At 41.2% G+C, this 17538-nt stretch overlaps 4 protein-coding genes across 5 annotated transcripts; 2 read left to right on the top strand and 2 right to left on the bottom strand.

Annotated features, from left to right (window-relative positions):
• Positions 1-212: 212 nt before the first annotated feature.
• On the bottom strand, positions 213-6678 carry LOC134196958 (ER degradation-enhancing alpha-mannosidase-like protein 1). Of its 2 annotated transcripts, none has more exons than XM_062666185.1 (13): positions 6389-6678; positions 6255-6327; positions 6079-6182; positions 4527-4698; positions 3711-3894; positions 1763-1866; positions 1619-1701; positions 1346-1472; positions 1109-1279; positions 965-1038; positions 814-910; positions 525-734; positions 213-460 (listed from the first exon to the last, which is right to left on the bottom strand). In XM_062666185.1, the coding sequence occupies exons 1-13, from the start codon at positions 6676-6678 to the stop codon at positions 359-361; spliced, it is 1791 nt and encodes a 596-aa protein (XP_062522169.1). In that variant the 3' UTR covers positions 213-358. The 2 variants fall into 2 exon arrangements, with proteins under 2 accessions (XP_062522169.1, XP_062522170.1); XM_062666186.1 differs by having other exon boundaries at positions 1763-1854.
• Positions 6679-6713: 35 nt separating this feature from the next.
• Positions 6714-7486, top strand: LOC134196963 (U6 snRNA-associated Sm-like protein LSm5). The gene is made up of 6 exons (XM_062666191.1): positions 6714-6763; positions 6824-6919; positions 6997-7024; positions 7093-7165; positions 7229-7245; positions 7316-7486. The coding sequence occupies exons 1-6, from the start codon at positions 6739-6741 to the stop codon at positions 7329-7331; spliced, it is 255 nt and encodes an 84-aa protein (XP_062522175.1). The 5' UTR covers positions 6714-6738; the 3' UTR covers positions 7332-7486.
• An 84-nt stretch (positions 7487-7570) lies between these two features.
• LOC134197464 (DCC-interacting protein 13-beta-like) lies at positions 7571-14572 on the top strand. The gene is made up of 23 exons (XM_062666793.1): positions 7571-7676; positions 7751-7909; positions 8460-8519; positions 8816-8903; positions 8957-9057; positions 9117-9170; positions 10114-10206; positions 10270-10352; positions 10406-10509; positions 11556-11625; positions 11682-11766; positions 11833-11933; positions 11992-12034; positions 12088-12147; positions 12206-12246; positions 12305-12466; positions 12524-12558; positions 12640-12711; positions 12800-12945; positions 13026-13075; positions 13144-13219; positions 13279-13407; positions 13465-14572. The coding sequence occupies exons 1-23, from the start codon at positions 7623-7625 to the stop codon at positions 14407-14409; spliced, it is 2811 nt and encodes a 936-aa protein (XP_062522777.1). The 5' UTR covers positions 7571-7622; the 3' UTR covers positions 14410-14572.
• Positions 14573-15205: 633 nt separating this feature from the next.
• On the bottom strand, positions 15206-17000 carry LOC134197359 (Kruppel-like factor 3). The gene has a single exon (XM_062666662.1). It carries the CDS (start codon positions 16645-16647, stop codon positions 15604-15606), a length of 1044 nt encoding a protein of 347 aa, XP_062522646.1. The 5' UTR covers positions 16648-17000; the 3' UTR covers positions 15206-15603.
• Between the last annotated feature and the right edge of the window lie 538 nt (positions 17001-17538).

The following is a 17538-nucleotide window of genomic DNA, read 5'->3' as shown; positions in this document are numbered from 1 at the left end:
ATGCGGCCGTGTAAATGTGCATGGATATCATCATCGAAACGGACAGTTCGTGCTCGTTGCGAGAGTGATGGACTGATGTTTATAAAAGGTACGTATACGTATACCAGCTCGATAAGCAAACAATGGGATTATGCACGAAGAGATTCGCTTGGTTACGACGAGAGACGACAAGACAAGAGTCTAGAGTCAATCTCTAGCCGCGTTGCAACAACTTGGAGCTTCTTATCGACGCATAGTATTGTTGCTATGCTATGAGGTAGAAAGCAGAGACGGAACACGATTAGATCCGGAAGTAATATATGTAGGTTACATGGATAGTCATTCTTTGTACAAAATCGAATCGCTTGTATTTCGTCTATCAACCAGAACTATCTGATAGTCCTACAAGAGCTTCTATTTGCTTGAGGGAACGTCCGTCTAATGGCAGCGTGTATCTCTTCCACGCTGGTAATCCGAAACACTGCAATACAAGACAGGAAATGTAAGCAAGGTCACGCGTAGGAAATATGGGTATGCTCAAGTACTTCGGATAACGAAGTGTTGAGTAGCCGTCTTTCTCTTGATCGGTGGCATGTCCTCTGTTTGTGGTCAAGGAACCGTTTCAACCCACTATTGTGGTAGTCGTCTTCCCATGTGCGGCGACGCCATCTCTTGGAAACTCTGATTGGATGACCCTCGGTTGTAAAAACAAAGTCGCTCTCTTGTTGGTTCAAATAGTTCTCCTTGTCGAATAGCTGTGTACAAAAGTCACGAAGACGAACAGTGAGAGAATTGTATACACACTGCACATGTGAGTGCATAAAGAATACCAACCAGATAGAGATACTTGCAGGTTTCACTGAGGAAGAAGCTTTCCATTCTATCTTCCTGGCTCTTATCAATTACATTGTGCAGGGTTGCGTAGCCGCATCTATGTCATCATCATTCCAAACAGACCACAACATTGGAAGCTTGCATGTCTCACCTAGCAGCAGCATGTTTCTCGATGCTTTCTAGAATCTCACTTCCTACATGTAGGTAAAATGGATTTTTTGTGGCCTGTTGAAGTTAATAATGAAAATTGATTATGTTGCTTGAAATCATTTGCAACTGACACCAGAGCACTCACCCTGTAGAGCAAGTATGTGGATTCCACCAGCTCAGGTCTCAGAGGATAAAAGTGAACGTCGGGTGCCTTCATTTTCCAGTTGAATCTTTCAGGCAATGCACCATACCGCCTCCAGATTGTGTAATAGAGAGCATGACTACACACAGCCTCCCCGACATCACCTTTAAGGACCTGAATAGAAAAGTTGTTCAATGAAACAGAAGTCGAGACAAGAAAACCACACAGTAGGTGACACACCTGCAATCCTGGAAATGAAGCAGAGAGGGAGTCAATCCATGAATTGTATGTGTTACCACTGCTCATGTCAACATTGACATACAAAGGTACACCACCAGGACTCCAAGGCCCACTCTGGCAGTCATCTCTACAGAACAAAAACAGTCCAAAGGAACATGACTAATTGCATAGCCTAACAATAGCCGCCAGCTCTAATCAAGGCACCCTTCTCATGCACAACTGTAATTATAGAAACCACACTCACTCATACAAATAGTTGACCAATGCACATACCCTTTCTTTACATGTTGGAGGATGCTCTGGTATGCCTGGTTAAACATCTGTAGGTCCTCCTCATATCCAAATAGAATAAAAGCCTGCCACAAAACAAGGACAATGGGATGACCATACATCAATCATTAGATTCAGTGGTTTTGCCTTGAGCAAGTATTCATAGAAAGAATCCATGCCAGCACCCAGACCACTGAGCTTTCCAGTCCACATTCCAGTCTGAATATTGATCACGTTCCCTACAAAGTCAACTAAGTACAGCATATTTTAATAAAGTGGGAACACAGTTAGTGTTTAGACATTTTGTGCAATGACTGTCAACACATCATCACAGACATGCCATAATTTAATTCTGCTCACAGTGACATCATCCTACAATTGAATTTACAACAGTTCTGGCTCAATCTTTGCAGATGAAGCCGCAGGGTACCTAATGGTAATATATATCATAGCCTAGTAAGAGGGCAGTCCCACTTTTTGCTGCAATGTAAGACTAGTAATTACATAACAGTACACTATATGGGTTTGTATCCATAAATTAGTCTTCCTAACACAATAGTTCCTAGTCAGCACTATTTACCCAGTTAAGTGTCCTTACACGTCATCTCCTGGTACAGTACCAAATTATCTGTCACAATATTTGTTTGTGAGCAACTACCTGTAGAGACACCTCAAAGATATGGTGTAAGTGTACTGACAATAGGCAGTGAGAAGACACAAAACAATGATCACAAAATCATGTTATTTAAGGGTAAAAATCAATGTTTGTCCCTCAATAAAATAACAGTTTCATGGTCTGTTCAGACCAAACAACTGCTATCATACATATAGACAGTTTAATGTAAACATGACCTTTAACCACAAGGAAGTAAACTATTAACTACTACAGTATATGTAATTCACATTTGGTAACTCTTGTTTAATTGAAATATATATGTTTAATGTAAACATGACCTTTAACCACAAGGGAGTAAACTATTAACTACTACAGTATATGTTATTCACATTTGGTAACTCTTGTTTAATTGAAATATATATATATATATAATTACTGGTAATTTTTACATTACAACAACACACTGGCAAGCAAGTAACAGAGTGATTTTCATCTGCAAGACTACACTCGTGCAACAACATGCTATACCAGTAACTGTATTACATGAAAGTTGCATCAAATTATTAATTAAGTTAGAAACCTACATTGCAGCATCGGGAGCATCTACTAGTAGAATGCTTATTTCTCATTAATTAGGACGTTGCATTCATTGAAACATTTTAGTACTAATAATAAACTCTTGTTATATCTCCTAATGAAACAATTTATGAGAGGTGTACTTCATTGTCCCTCACCTGTCTACTCACTTCAAATACCTACCAGTTAAATTAATAGAATGCAAACTGTGTCCTATGACAAACTGTGGCAACAAAGAGTTCCAAAATCAATAGATACAATTTGGAACCACAGCTGTGGTCAAATAGCCATTGGTGTAAAGTGAGAGAGCATTCTAATCATCACTCTTAGAGCTTTAGCTACACAATAGCAACATGTCCAGTCAATAGACTGTTTTTGACTCTGCAGTTGGGTGAGGACTAAACTATGGCTTGCTGCAATGAATGCAAACTACCATAGGACATGTGTGTGAATGTTGTGATAAAAATGCAATATTTCCATTATGAGCTTGAGCTATTAGGGTCCAGACATCTGTTTGCTAACATAAAATATCACTCAGGCTTACTGAAAATGAGTACAAATATGAGCCTACTACAACTCCCTTCCATGAAAACAATGAACTCATATTTCATCTGTGACACAAACTACAGTATTGTCCTGGTAGCATCCATGTCCTTGGGAGACAGGATGTGGTGTATAATTAGGCATCTAGGGACATGACAATATCATACCACCACAGTTCACTGTTTACTAGAATCAACATACTCCAACTACTTCTAGTAAAGTTTCCAACCATAAACTTTGAGCAGCAATTCATATGAGTCTATGCCTGAATTATAGCCTCTACATTGTATCTAGCTTGACTACAGTACCCTCTAGCAACCAAAAAGGATCATTTAACTAGTGTGAATCATTCTTACCCACCTAATAATCCTGTAGCGTTGTCTCTTCTTTTCCACAATGCTGCAGCTGCTCGTCGTGCACTACCTTCAAATACCGGATCCTTGAGCAAACGACTCAAGAGGCCAAATTCAAGCAGTAAAGTTCCAGCTCCGGCAAGGCATGTCTCATTCACAGTATTGGCAGGAATACCAAACCGAAGATTTACCTGTAAAAATTAAACCTTAAGATAAAATGATACAACCTTGAAACATTAACATAGAGTAAGAAGCTTAGCACTCCCCTTACATCCATACTAATGACTATTATAATAGCTAATCCAGTGTGTAGGCACTAACCATATGACTAGATTCTCTACTAAACTTGGAATTATACCACCTAGTTATAATAGAGACAAGCATGACCTCAGCATCACTTTAGTATGACTTTGCCATCATGTAATTATAGAAAAAATCTGGTCCTGGAAGGCTGAAACTCGCTGGCTGGCTGGGGGCCCAGGTCCGGTGGAACCACACCTGGAAATCATTCATAACATGCAAATAAAAAAGATTGCCAAAGTAAGATATAGAATGACAGACAGATACATGCATAAACCATGTAATTCTAGAGCAACTGAAATCACTACAAACTAAAACGCTCATATTCATTAGTCGGGCAGTCTGCAATAGCCAACAGACATAATAATGTTATGCATGACAGCTACTATTTTAAGCAACAGACTCCCAGATAAAAAAACCAACAGACCAACAAATGAACCATCCATAGAATGTCAATTGATACTAAAACATTGGACATCATAAAAGATGGTTTAGACTGTGCATCCAGTCAAGCCTTACTTACTCTGGGGTGAGGAATTCCAGTCGTAGTATTTTCAAATGCTGGAAGCAATCTAGTAGCAAGATCATGGGCCTTGTGCAGTAGATCGTTATCATAACCCACAGGCTCAAGATCTCCAAATGGTTTCAAGGGATCCGTTAGCAATAAGTGTGCTGATAGCAATGCTCCTAACAACCTACAGCCAAACAAATTAATTATTAATACACAAACAGACAGACAGACAGACAGATAGACAGACAGACAGACTAGCTTTTAAGCTCTTGATGGAAATTTCTTTGGATTTGAAAAATATGTATTATACAGACAGACAGACAGACAGACAGACAGACAGACAGACAGACAGACTGGGGCGGCCCGGTAATCAGCCATCACAACATGGTTCCAACATGGTCAGACTGTTTGAGTCAACTGCAATTACATCACATGAAAGAACCCAGAGGAATGTATGTCAATTCTGAAGACAGATCAGACATAGTCGCGTTTGATTCAGCATCGAGGTTGAATCTCGAATTGGATATTGCACTGGCTCGTCCCTGGAATAATGACATAGAAATTTTATCAGCTACAACTCAGAGAGCAGAGGCAACCAGAAGAGAAAATCTGAAAGATCAAAAAGTACGACCAGGAGCTCTTGCCTGGAGGTTTTCGACCAACAGTTGTGCCTAAAGTCTTCGAATATATTGGCTGTTGGGAAGAGAAAGCTGAAGACTATTTGAAGAAACTGTCACAGCTATCAAGACACGAAGACGGAAAGCCAAATGCATCAACCTTCAAGTCATACTGGAGATCTGTGTTTTCTGTGTGTCTACAACGATCAAATGCTAGAGTGATTGACAGAAAAATAAAGAAGGTTGTTTCAAGAGGCAGCCACATAAACATAAATAGTTGTAGGCAGAACCAAGCCCTATTAGATTGGGTAGTATTTAGTTGCTTTGCTTAGATGGTGTATAATAGTTCAATGTTTGAAAATATATGTATTGACAGACAGACAGACAGACGGAAGAGACGGTTTTCAATTCAACTGCAACGTTGCAATGCAAGTGTCCTGACAAGAAAACTCATGATGATCGGTTCTGGACCTAAGACCCTTAGCAGAAACACTGACTTTGCACAACTTGTAGTTAAGTAGCTTCTTTTAAGTTTTATCCCCCCCCCCATATGGGGCTAATGTATTATGTAGTAATTATTATGTAGTGGACTTTAGGTTTGCTTTTAGAGTTTGATGAAAATTTCTTTGTAATGGCAATATATATGTATTGACAGACAGAAAGACACACAGACAGAAAGACAGACAGACAGACACACAGACAGACAGACACAAAACAAGAAACAAATAGGAACAAATGACAAACAAATTGACAAGCAGCTGTCAATGAACAATACAAATAGCCCCATAAACATATAGCAGGCAAGTTATGGTTGTCAATATATTTTTAATTAAGTACATTCCAGATTAGTCATCTGGTGCACACACACACACACACACACACACACACACACACACACACACACACACACACACACACACACACGCACAACTGACAGCAAACTGCACCTTATATTTACTTCAAACACCTGTACAGTCGTGTTCGCATTAAATTGCACTTCATCGATAACGAGCTGGACAGCACGCCGAAATTCAGAAGTATTTCCTAATATCTACCACCCCACACAACAGCAGCCAATGACTCACAATACTCAAACCCTACACACACACAAAAAACGCCATACCGCAAGCATATCCAATGAATCTACTAGTGTTAGTGAATAATTTCCTAAAATATCGTTTATGTTAATATTTGACCTACAAAAGTCCTCGCATAAGACACGTCATCAGTACAACAATGCCCGGAAATGGAACTCACGGGTCCTCAAAGTCTGGGCCTCGTCCTGTACAGTGGATTGGGTCTAGCTCATCCTTGGGGAAGGCATACCTCATGTAGTTGTCGTAACCCGTATAAAACATGCGTTTGGCTGCCTCTTTCATCTCTAGACGTCGACTTTCTGGAAAGACTTGAAACTGTAGCGTTGACGAACCTTCGTTGTTCTTCGGATGTTGCATGATAAAGAGAACGGCTATCTGTCCGATTAAAGTCAATATACTCATGATGACAACAAAAAGTCTGTCCAAAGTCCATAGACCTAGACGGGGCATAAACCTTCTTAGTATACGGGAGCTGAAATTTGGTTCTATCGTCAGCCTCCCGGATATCAAATGGCGTCCCAACTGTTACCTCTTGGTAAGAGGGAAATGCTGTATATTTAGTACTCTGTTTCTGTATCATGAAGTTATTTTTTAGAGCTGATAGATAAATGCGTGGGATCACGCATCCATGTTATCATGAAATCAGACATGGAAATTGTGGGCACTCTGCTGGGCTTTGACGATTATGTCAGTATCCTACATGTATAAATGCAGTAATTGCCACAGCATGTCAAGTACACAGTTTTCTTTAACGTGTTGAATTTTAAGATATGGTTTTAGAAGATGTAACAGAATTGTAAGTTGCAAACAATTGTGTTCATTAATTAATTAATACTAACAATTAATTTACTCTCTTACATGTAGTGAAAACACTGCAGAAGGCAGACGGATTACAAAATTAGATCAAATTCTTTTGAACGGAAACAATGTCACTATGGTATGTATGACAAGTAGTATGATAGTCTACTGTACATTCGACTAATTTTTTATTGTCTTTCAGCTTGTTCCTGGTGGAGAGTATCCTATTGTTGTCATTTTGATATTAATTGTTTTATTACGTTTAGAGTAATCCTTAACATAATGCCAGGGGTCCTGAAGTGTAAATCATGGATCACATTGAATTTATGTCTGACAAGAAGTGTTGGATACAGCAGTTGTAGAATTAAGACTTTCCTATTTCATGCCATAGCTAAGTGTACAATATGTTCTTTGAGATATCATTGGTACACCAATAAATGACTAGAAGCGGCTGCAAGAACTTTAGCGTTGTCTGCTCGCGCACAGCTGGCCTTGCGTACCCAATTGATGTTGAACAACCAGGCATGCGCATTAGCTCATATATCACGTGATTCAACTACAACACACTGTCCGTCTTGTGATACTTCTAGAGGAAGATGGCCGGCACAAAGAAACTGGATCTTTCAGCTGCATTGGAAAACAAACCAAAGGTAAAGCGGAAAGTGGGCGTGGCCAATGTACTCAAAAGCCGAACCATTTGCTGTACATGTTTCTGTTGCTCTAGACTAGGAAATTGCTTGAAAGTTTGCAGCAAGAAGCATCATCAATGACAAGCTATGCTTCATCGTTGGCGTCGTCTTTCCAGGCTGTTGTTGACGCCCAAAATGCGATGTGTAGAGCGACAGAGGGTCTGGCGCAGCAGCTTGACCAATACAAAGAACAAGTACGTGATGGGCTCTTTGTAGTGGCAAATGTTAACACCGTTCTGGAGTGATGAAATTCGTTGAAACAAGAATTCCTTGCAGTTTTGACATACTAGGGTGGCTTGGATACCCAGACTTTTGACGCGCTTGATGTGTAGTTGATCTGAAGCCGTTTACAATCGCTCCTAAACCTTACATTACTTTGACCGTTCTGATTGATGGCTTTGCCCCTATATTGCCTGTATAATGTTATTCTCATGCAGCTGGTCGCTTTTTAATTTTTTACAACTGTTTGTACATACACAATGTGTAAATATTATTACAATGTATAGAAACTGTGTCATGTAAAGGAAGCCCTCTTTTCAAAATTTGGGATCCGTGCCTGATTGATGACCTTTATTCATGCTGACCAACCCTTAGCCTACTACATTCCATAAATAATGATGTTATATATGCAACCAATATTTATCATTTTATCTGGAGCAACTGTTGCTTAATTAAATTGCTGTTAGTTACTTAATGTTCACGATGACGTACACATGAATTGGCAGTGATGGATGCTTGTTTTAGAGCTGTGCTGAGGACTTTGTGGCAGAATCAGTGGTGAAACTGGGAGAAAGTGTGCAGCAAGTAGGTGGTAGATAGAGATTCAAGTATTGTATGCAAGTTATCTAATAGTTATTACAATCAGTAGCAGAATTCATAACAGTCAGCCTGGAAACTACTGTACATAACATATACTGATGTAATATTGTGTGTAATCGAGAGCACACTTGCATGATAACAAATTTTCTATGACTTAAGACTGATGTGGACAGCAAGCAGAGTTCCAACTTGAGTGCCTACCATTGCATTAGACCCTAGATTATATCAATTTGAAGCTGTAAGCACTAACGTGATAGAATCTTGTTTTCTATTGATTATAGCTGAAGACTTGGCAAGAAATGCTGGCTACTCAAATGGACCAGGCTATGGTTCGTTCTGTGACCGATTTCATCAACAACGATCTCTTGGGTGTGTACGTATGAGACTTACATTTTACAAGTATTTGACTGCATCTTTTGTAGAGATGAACAGGCAACGGGAATTGTTCGATCTAGCTAGTCAAGATCATGATAGTGCCATGGTCAAATACAGCAAGACTTCGAAGCGAAGAGAGACAGATAAGGTACCGTGTTTCTTGTATTGTGAAACAATTAAGTGGAATGAATGTGAATCCATTCATAGGCAAGATTTGAAGCAAATGCTGAACTGTACATGGCTCGCAAAAAATTTCACGAAGTAAGAACGTGACACTGAATCAGTGTACTTTCTTAATTGATTGACTGACTTGTGTGTAATCTGTTGTACTACCTTCATATATGCTAGTGGTTCGTTGCCTTAGTCTACAGTCAAGGTCACTGTTTCCTATTCTGTAGTCAGACTGCCCTCTTGAACTATTTGTTGTGATTAATGGTGACATACAGTACATAGGAATCACATCCTTGGGAGAGCAAACGTCTACGAAAAACTTGATCATCTTAATGCCATTCAAATGTTGCCTATACATAATTGTGTCTATAGTTGTGTCAGTTCTAATGAATACAGTAGGGTAATCCGGGGTAACTCCGTGAGTAATTTGACACACGCCTGTATATTGCTACATATGAGTGTTGTAGTCGCTTGATCTTACTACCTTATGGAGCAGTAGCCTTCTGTCAATCAGCATGTGGGCGAGCATCTCTGAAATCTCAATCGTTATTGAGATAATTTGGGACTTTCATCGGCACTGCTAATCTTGTGGGTGGGCCAACTTTGTGAACAGAGTTTTGTTCTGGCAACTACGACTTATGAATGGTTGTAACTATTGCTTCCTTGGGTACTTTTCTCTACTGCATCTATTGTGGTAGCGACAAATTAGGTATACCTATTAGATGTTTCGCTGTACCCTATGAAGTTACTGTGCAGTGCTGTACCCTATGAAGTTACTGTGCAGTGTAGGAGGCGTTTTTTTGCTATCGCTTCGCCGTCCCGGATGTCCATTCAAGTAGCAATCGACTTGCTATGAAACTCATAATCCTACGTCGACTAGTTTACTAATAGTAGAAGAGATTCAAATCCTAAACTGGAGGTAAGATGCTTCATGCTCGAACAGGGTTAGATATTCACGGAGTTGCCCCGGTCACGGAGTTACTACGGATGACCCTAGTAGCTAATTTGGCACTGATCAGTCTAATTCCTCAAGGTTGCACTACAGTACTACAGTGCAATGAATGCACTTCAACACAAGAAGAAGCTGGCTATATTAAATCCACTTATGAACTTTATGCATGCTCAGGTTAGATTTGCATGTTATGTTCAGCTTTCTTTTGTAAAAAATACTGCATGTCATTTTGTACAGCTCTCATACTTTAAAATGGGTCACGAGATCCTGACAGATGAAATGTCAAGATTCCTCACAACTGTCACAATAGAAGTCAACAAGTGAGTTAGGTTTGCTGTTGATGTTTGTAACTTTGTAACCCTGCACGTTACAGATTGCAAGGTGACCATGACAGCGAAAAGAAACGTCTTGCAGCAACACGGGAAAAATTAGAAAAAGAGTATGCATCAAGATACAACCCTGACCCAGACCCCACGGGTATGTGTATGTTATTGTCAAAATTTGAAATTCATGGTAATATTTTTAACTGATCATCGAGGCTATTCGACCACATGCTAAGCTTGCATTGTCCTGCATGTTTTCAACTCATTTATGCAGCTATGACATATTTGATCAATATTAGGCACGTTTCTGTTGTCATTGCCCAGCTATTCTGGTTGAAACAACAAACAGGCTATAAGAAGAATAGGTGACTATGACTAGTCATGTGAGAAAGTGTGTGCGGTTTATAGAAGTATTTGGAGACCATAAAAGTGGATTTAATGCATTTTCCAGGAGGTTCCAGGAAAAGAACTGTTGCTGAACTTTACAGACAAAATGAGTTGGCATCTCCTATGCCTACCCAATCTCAACCAGCCATTTTAGCACTTAGCTAGATTCAGTTGGCAAGGTCAATAGACACACGTCAGCCGAGTTTATGAAGGTTGAATAAAGGATCTCAAATCAAAGACTTGATTCGAATCAAACACTTGACTATGACAGTCTTGACTATGTAAACTGAATACGATTGTGTGTAGGACCACTCTCCCTATGTGTGTTGTGTGTGTGGTTTGGAAGTATCTGGACATGACTGAAAGCAGTGAAAAACATAAAACTGAATTTCATCCCTTCAGTCTATTATTGGTATAATGTTTGTTCTCATTCATGTGTCATTAAGTATGTTAATCAAGGACATCAGTCTCTTTTCTTGGCTACGCTTGGGTGGCCATCACCACCACTCCTACACGTGGGAGTGCCAGTAGTCCCTTACCACCAAATGAGTGTGTTTGGACTTTGTGGCCAAGATTCTATACATGTTTGACCCTCTGACTTGTCTGTCTACCAGAATTTGAGGTTGTGGAAATCCAGACTATTAACATCTAACTACTGAGGGCAAGCACGTGTTCATAATGAAACATCAATGGCATAGAATGATTAGATTTGAATTTGTTTGTCATAACAATCATGATGATAACATGGGTGAAAGAACACTTGTATTAAATTCCATGTTATCCTTATCTGTGTTTTTCATTTTTCCTCTCCAGATCCTTTTGTAACATATGAGCCACCCAATTTGAAGTTGAAAGAAAAGGCAGGCCACCTATTCACTAAGGGGTTAGTTGACCGTATTGCTTTGTTGTACATTCTGTCATCTGCTGATGTCTCTCAAGGAATAAGTCAGGGCAAAATAAAGGCTGGGAGAGATTGTACTTCTTCACACACAGTGGTTCTCTTAAGTCTCAACAAGCAACAGAGGTTATGACAACATGTTGTTAGCAAGTACGGGACTATTGGTTTCAACTACTTTGATTCCATGTACAGGATGCAGAAGATGTCTTACGACTGGATGGCGCAGTGGCATCTCTTTGTGACGTGGACGATCGAAGATACGTTTTCCAGGTTGTCTCAAAAAGTCAACCTAAGTGAGCATTGTGATTCTAATCAAGTCACCCTAACCCTAGTCTTAACGATTCCTCTTAGGCCTGTTTACCTTCAAGCAGAAAATCAAAAGACATGTGAAGAGGTATGAATACGCTTGATTCTGGAACTGAATTATTTTAACAATAGAAGTCTCAGTGGATTGCAGCTATTCACAACATTGCTGCAGAGCTGCATGAGCTTGCTGTGACTACTCAAGTAAGCAACAAGCAGCTACTAGCATTCAATATGATAGACTACCTTATTGATTATGCAGATGCTCAGTCAACCCATAGGCAATCAAACAGGTGTTGTGAGGTAAACTGTAAAATCTATAGCCACTTCAATTTCTAAGTATACCGTGTATTCATGGTAGAGAAGAGAGGATGAGGATCAAGAATTGGGTTGATGAACAAACAAAAGAAGCTCAACAGCAACAACAGCGTACGTCACAGAAGAAAGAAAGCAATAGAGAGGCAATGATGCAGCCACCATTTTCATTTTTACAAACTGAAGCAACAGCTCAGGAAGGCACAGGGTGAGTGGTTATAGTAACTATTATGCTGTGGTCTTAATTAGTCAGTGTATTGACCAGGAGAGTCAATCCATTCAATTCAACCCCGGCTACTGGTAAATACAATGTGACCTAATTGTTGCGATTTGTCACTATTTTTGCTGTTCAATGTACACACCATGATCATGTACTCGTAGATGGCAAGGTTCAATTTTCCCAAGTTTATACGGTTCGTTTCCTTGGATCCACCGAAGTTCAGAAGAGCAAAGGTCAGGATAGTAGTCACACTAGAATGCTAGCTGTGTAACTGACAAGACAGCCAACTTGCTCATGATTTGGTAATGTTGTGTTTCCTAGGAGTCAGTGTCGTATATGATACCATGAGGCGTGTGATGCAAGCACGTGCTGTCCACGGTGTGTTTAAAATGGTTGAATCAATGATGGTCATCACCACTGGTGGCATCAAGCTAATGGAACCTACAACACATGAAGTTAAGACTGATGTAAGACTGTTGGTATTTTGCCTTTCTGGTCAACAACACAGTATCCACATGATAGGTATCTTTGTATCTTTGTTATCTAGTTTCGCATGAGAGATGTATCCTTTTGTGCATCTCATACTGAAAATCAAAGGTCAGATTGATCCTTGGATATCATTCATAACTGTGATGTTTTGATTCTTCATATCTGTTGTGTGGTAGACTGCTTGGGTTCATCACCAGGTCCAGTGCCAAACACGCATGCCATATCTTTGAATGTGACAAGTCTGCTAAAGAGGTATGCACTAGATAAAAGACTATTGATCTGTTGTTGTGTGTAATAATAGAATACTACAGATTTGTGATTCCATTTCTTGTGCAATGCAAATTGCATATGAACAGTATGTACAACGTCAGGGACATGTTCATCAGACCAGGGAAGGTCAACAACATCAACAAGAAGCAGCTCAGCAACATACCCGACAGGTAGTGTAGTAGAGGAAATAACCAAAATTTTTATATGTTACTTGGGTGTTGTTGCAGTCTATGGGCAAGAAAGGTAAGGATAAAAAGGCGGCTCTACAGTCTTTTCATCAACAGCCAATGGGCAGACATGGTCAGATAGATGCCATAGCAGCACAGAATTCATGGAGTAACAGTCCTCATGGCTCGATCAAATCTGACAGACGGGTTAATGCTATCCATCAAGCTGGTGATCTGCAACAGGTGCAAGGGTCTTCTTCAGCTGGAGTAGGAGACTCACCACCAAAATCTGAACCTCTTATTCAACTTGGCGAACAACAACCAATGTCAAGCAACATTCAAGGTGGTGGTAGACAACCACCGGGAGACTCACTGGGGATGTTTAACCCTTTCTTCCAAGACAACCAATCTGGAGCACAATTTACCAACCCCACAGCTGCATTTGCAACAAGACCAACAAGGGCGGCTTCTAATACATTAGAGATTGACCCTTTGTTGGTTCCTACATCAACACCAGTTGATCAGTCAATTTTAACATCAGGGGAAAGTTCAGGTTTTGATATGGATCTTGTAGCTGCTCTAAACCAGGCATCCTTTGGCAGTCCTCGTAGTCGCTTCAATACTGATTCACCATCTACAACAACTCCACCTCAGGAAACATGCCAAGATGCATTCAACAGTATGAGTGGCCTGTCACAGAAAGTTAGATTTGGTGAGACAGTTGGAAGTAGTGAGACATCGTCAGCATCAACAACGAGCAGCTCATCACATGCCATGTCTCCTGCTTTACAATTCACAGTAGACTCACTGGCTCGTCCAGCAACTTCATTGCCGAGTGACATGCTTAGCTCTGCAGTGAATGCAGCCATGCAGGTAGCCCAAGCAACAGCTGAAGTGTCATTTCAGAATGTCCAACTGGGTCAGGGAAACACCGAAGCTCCACCTCCAGGAGACATGAAACAAGGAGACTCAGTATCATCTCTTCTCAGTGACTTGTCTGAGTAGTTCTATGTTGTATTTACACGTTAACATGTTGTGACTGTTGATGCAATACCCAGGGAATTATTGATATACTATATGGTTTGCTTTCATTACGTAGCTATATTTAATAATCATTGTTTCCTATTCCCTCTGTTGCATTGTTGAAATAAAACACTTCATCTAGCTACCCACATATACAATAGAATCATCTAGTGCACTGGGGGTGACACAATATGATCTGTAGGTTGGAGTGTCTGAAGGATACACCTAGATGTTGACAGATGCTCACTTTACAACACTTGCTGTGTCTATCAGCCTCACAGAGATAATTGCTTCCAGATTACCACGACGCTGACACAGTCAACAGAGATCTCTAGCCCGGAGTGCTGGCCAAATTGCGGAAATGTTAATTAATGATGAGAATAAAGTAAGACACACACGTGTAACGCTTGCTGCAGGACATCATAGCAGCTAATAGCATCAAGTGCCACTTGGCGTGTCTAATCAGACAAAAGAATGTGCTAACATTGACACCGTGTGGACGTGTGCAGCTGGAACTGGTAATTACACGCCATCCACGAGGGTGACACACATTGCGGGCGAGAACATGTTATCTACAGCAATCTCGCACTATTTACGTCCTAACAATCAACACATTCACTAGACCATTCTATACACCATCAGACAAGTGGAAAATTTGCATCATTTTTTGCTTTTATTTGTAGAGCTCAAGGTTAACCTTGAGTTTGTCTGACATTCCAATTATTGTAAAAAGTCTGAAAGCATCAAAATGCGACGATACTAGAGCTGTGGCACTTCCTAGTGAAAGAAAACATACATGATGTTACATCAGTATGCCGTTTCATACAACAAGAGCAGCTTAAAAGACATCACTAAAACTACTAGCTCGTCAAAAAATCACCACCTTATAAATACACTTCTAATCTATCTCTATATCTAAACACAAAACGCCTTTCAAAAAGTCAAGAAAAAGGCGACTAGCACCATTTCTATTTGTAGTCTCTACTAGGCACTGTAGGGAACTAAGCTAAACACTTCAAGTTCTTTACAAAATAGTGATATCCCGTCCCGTAAATAGGTCGGTACACTCTTCTCTTCCATCGTAAAGCTGAGGGTGTGAAAGGCTATCAAAACTTGATCATACAGTACAGACATACAGACATCACTATTTATTACCGTCCGCACTTGCACAAAACGTCAAGCGTTCGACTTGGTCCGCGATCTGGAGCGTCCGTTTTGATGAATTTTCAGGTGCTTAGACAAATGATCGCTGCGAGAGAAACGCTTCTGACACACTCCACACTGGAACGGTTTCACACCCGAATGAGATCTCCGATGCCGTGCGAGCTCATCAGAACGCGAGAATCGCCATCCGCATCCTTCCCAAGTGCAAGCGAACGGTTTTTCACCTGTGTGCCGCCGTAGATGAGCCTTGAGATGCGAGCTCTTCGTGTACGTTTTGTCGCATCCAGGATAGTCGCAGCGATGCAGCTTCGATTCGCGGTCGATGTGGCGAGAACGCGAGTTGACGGCAACGCCGTCGCTGCCGTCATCCGACGACGGAGTGCCCGGTGAGCTGCCTGTACTTGCTAGTGAAGCACGACGAGCTGCAGCGCTGCGTTGGCGTTTTCTTTTGGCGCCAGGTTTAGTGTCGACTTGTTCGCGGCACGATGAAGCCATCTCCCCCGCATCCTCCTGCTTGATGTTTACCATCGCTTCGAATCGAGGTGGCAGGCATTGCGCTGATTCTGCAGGCTGATGTGTTGTCGCTAGGAGGAGAGGTGGTGGAGGACGTGTGATCGACGGTATAGTCGCATCGAGATACGCATCCAAATCCAAGTCAGGAAGAACGTCAGGAAAATTCTCAACGGCATCGTCCAGAAAGTTGTTCACTATCTGTTCCGTTTCGAGTTCATCAACGATACTGTCGAGGATTGACGTCTCACTACCACTAGATTGAATATCGTCACTTGGCCAGCTCAAAGGCGGTGGCAGTAACGCAGACAACGGTGATGCTGCTGATGCCGCAACAACGTTCTGTGCACAGTGCGAATAACTAGGGGCATGCAAGAAGCGATCAGTTGAGTAAATACAGAAGCCATTTCCGACCATGTAATTGGCAGGGTACACAGCATTGTGCTGAGGATGAACTGCTAACTGCGGTTGTTGATAGCCGGCCAAGTGGTAGAAGTTGGGCAGTTCGTCAGGTCCATCCAACTGATTTCGCATCAACAGTTCCATACCTGCTTCCTTCCTTGAAGCGAAAGAGGAACTGCTAGAGCTCGTTTGCTGAACGATCAATTTCAACTGAAGTTCGTAACCGTTGATATTGTCTCCTCCTCCACCGTCTATTATCACTTTCGCCCACGCTGAGCCCACCCGATCTTAGCTTATTGGCTGGTATGACCAACTACTTACGGTTAGTCAAGATAGTGTATCACCCGTGGCATTCCACTGTCAAGCTCACGTGCACACTCAATCCTCGATCACAAACCATGCACGCGTGTAGGGGGAGGATCGTCAACAACAAGGAGCGTCCCCGTTGTGTTCATTGTGCTCGATCACCACAGAAACGCGAATTCTGAAGATCATTTAGCACCTCGGCATCCGAATATCCTTCTAATTAGCGTCAGATTGACAGTGTAAAGTGTGATCGTGAGTGGTGACACCGCGGCAAAACTTGTCACAAATTACTGTATTTGCATGCAAACCACAAGCACATGTCAAAAACAAGCTGGATAGACTTCAAAGAGTAAGAGAATTTGCTCACGGTAGTAGCAGGAATTTTAGTTTACTTATCGAGAATCCGACATCTGGACGTAGACAATCACATTAGATGCATATGACAGCAGCAATTACAACTATCAACGTCACCTAGGAAACCCCACATACATTATTTTAGCGTCTCTTCGGCAGAACAAAATATTGGATTTCTTTCTTGAGTGTTGGTATGAAGCGATTGCCTTAGGCCAACGAAAATTATGCAGTGTGTCAGGCTACACCTGCTCTCCCTGCTGGCTGGATTGCCTACCACGCCAATAAGTAGCACTTAGACACATTGCAAACGGATGATCAATTAGATTCCTTGTTTGCTATCTCTGTAACAGGACTCTTGTCTAGCCCATGCCCCAC

This window comes from Corticium candelabrum, chromosome 22 (assembly GCF_963422355.1).
Source record: "Corticium candelabrum chromosome 22, ooCorCand1.1, whole genome shotgun sequence".
In the NCBI taxonomy this organism is placed as follows: domain Eukaryota; kingdom Metazoa; phylum Porifera; class Homoscleromorpha; order Homosclerophorida; family Plakinidae; genus Corticium; species Corticium candelabrum.
This window is presented reverse-complemented; position numbering and strand designations above follow the sequence as displayed.

Excerpts from the sequence above, each read along its gene's own strand:
- LOC134196958 (XM_062666185.1), bottom strand. The coding sequence starts at position 6,678 with ATGCCCCGTCTAGGTCTATGGACTTTGGACAGACTTTTTGTTGTCATC. Across the intron at positions 1,039-1,108 it reads CCACATACTTGCTCTACAGG|GCCACAAAAAATCCATTTTA; the intron begins GTGAGTGCTCTG and ends TAACTTCAACAG. Across the intron at positions 735-813 it reads CCTGCAAGTATCTCTATCTG|CTATTCGACAAGGAGAACTA; the intron begins GTTGGTATTCTT and ends TTTTGTACACAG.
- LOC134196963 (XM_062666191.1), top strand. The coding sequence starts at position 6,739 with ATGGCGTCCCAACTGTTACCTCTTG. Across the intron at positions 6,920-6,996 it reads GGGCTTTGACGATTATGTCA|ATATGGTTTTAGAAGATGTA; the intron begins GTATCCTACATG and ends TTGAATTTTAAG. Across the intron at positions 7,025-7,092 it reads TTAGAAGATGTAACAGAATT|TGAAAACACTGCAGAAGGCA; the intron begins GTAAGTTGCAAA and ends TCTTACATGTAG.
- LOC134197464 (XM_062666793.1), top strand. The coding sequence starts at position 7,623 with ATGGCCGGCACAAAGAAACTGGATCTTTCAGCTGCATTGGAAAACAAA. Across the intron at positions 7,910-8,459 it reads TTGACCAATACAAAGAACAA|AGCTGTGCTGAGGACTTTGT; the intron begins GTACGTGATGGG and ends TGCTTGTTTTAG. Across the intron at positions 12,247-12,304 it reads AATCAAACAGGTGTTGTGAG|AGAAGAGAGGATGAGGATCA; the intron begins GTAAACTGTAAA and ends TATTCATGGTAG.
- LOC134197359 (XM_062666662.1), bottom strand. The coding sequence starts at position 16,647 with ATGGAACTGTTGATGCGAAATCAGTTGGATGGACCTGACGAACTGCCC.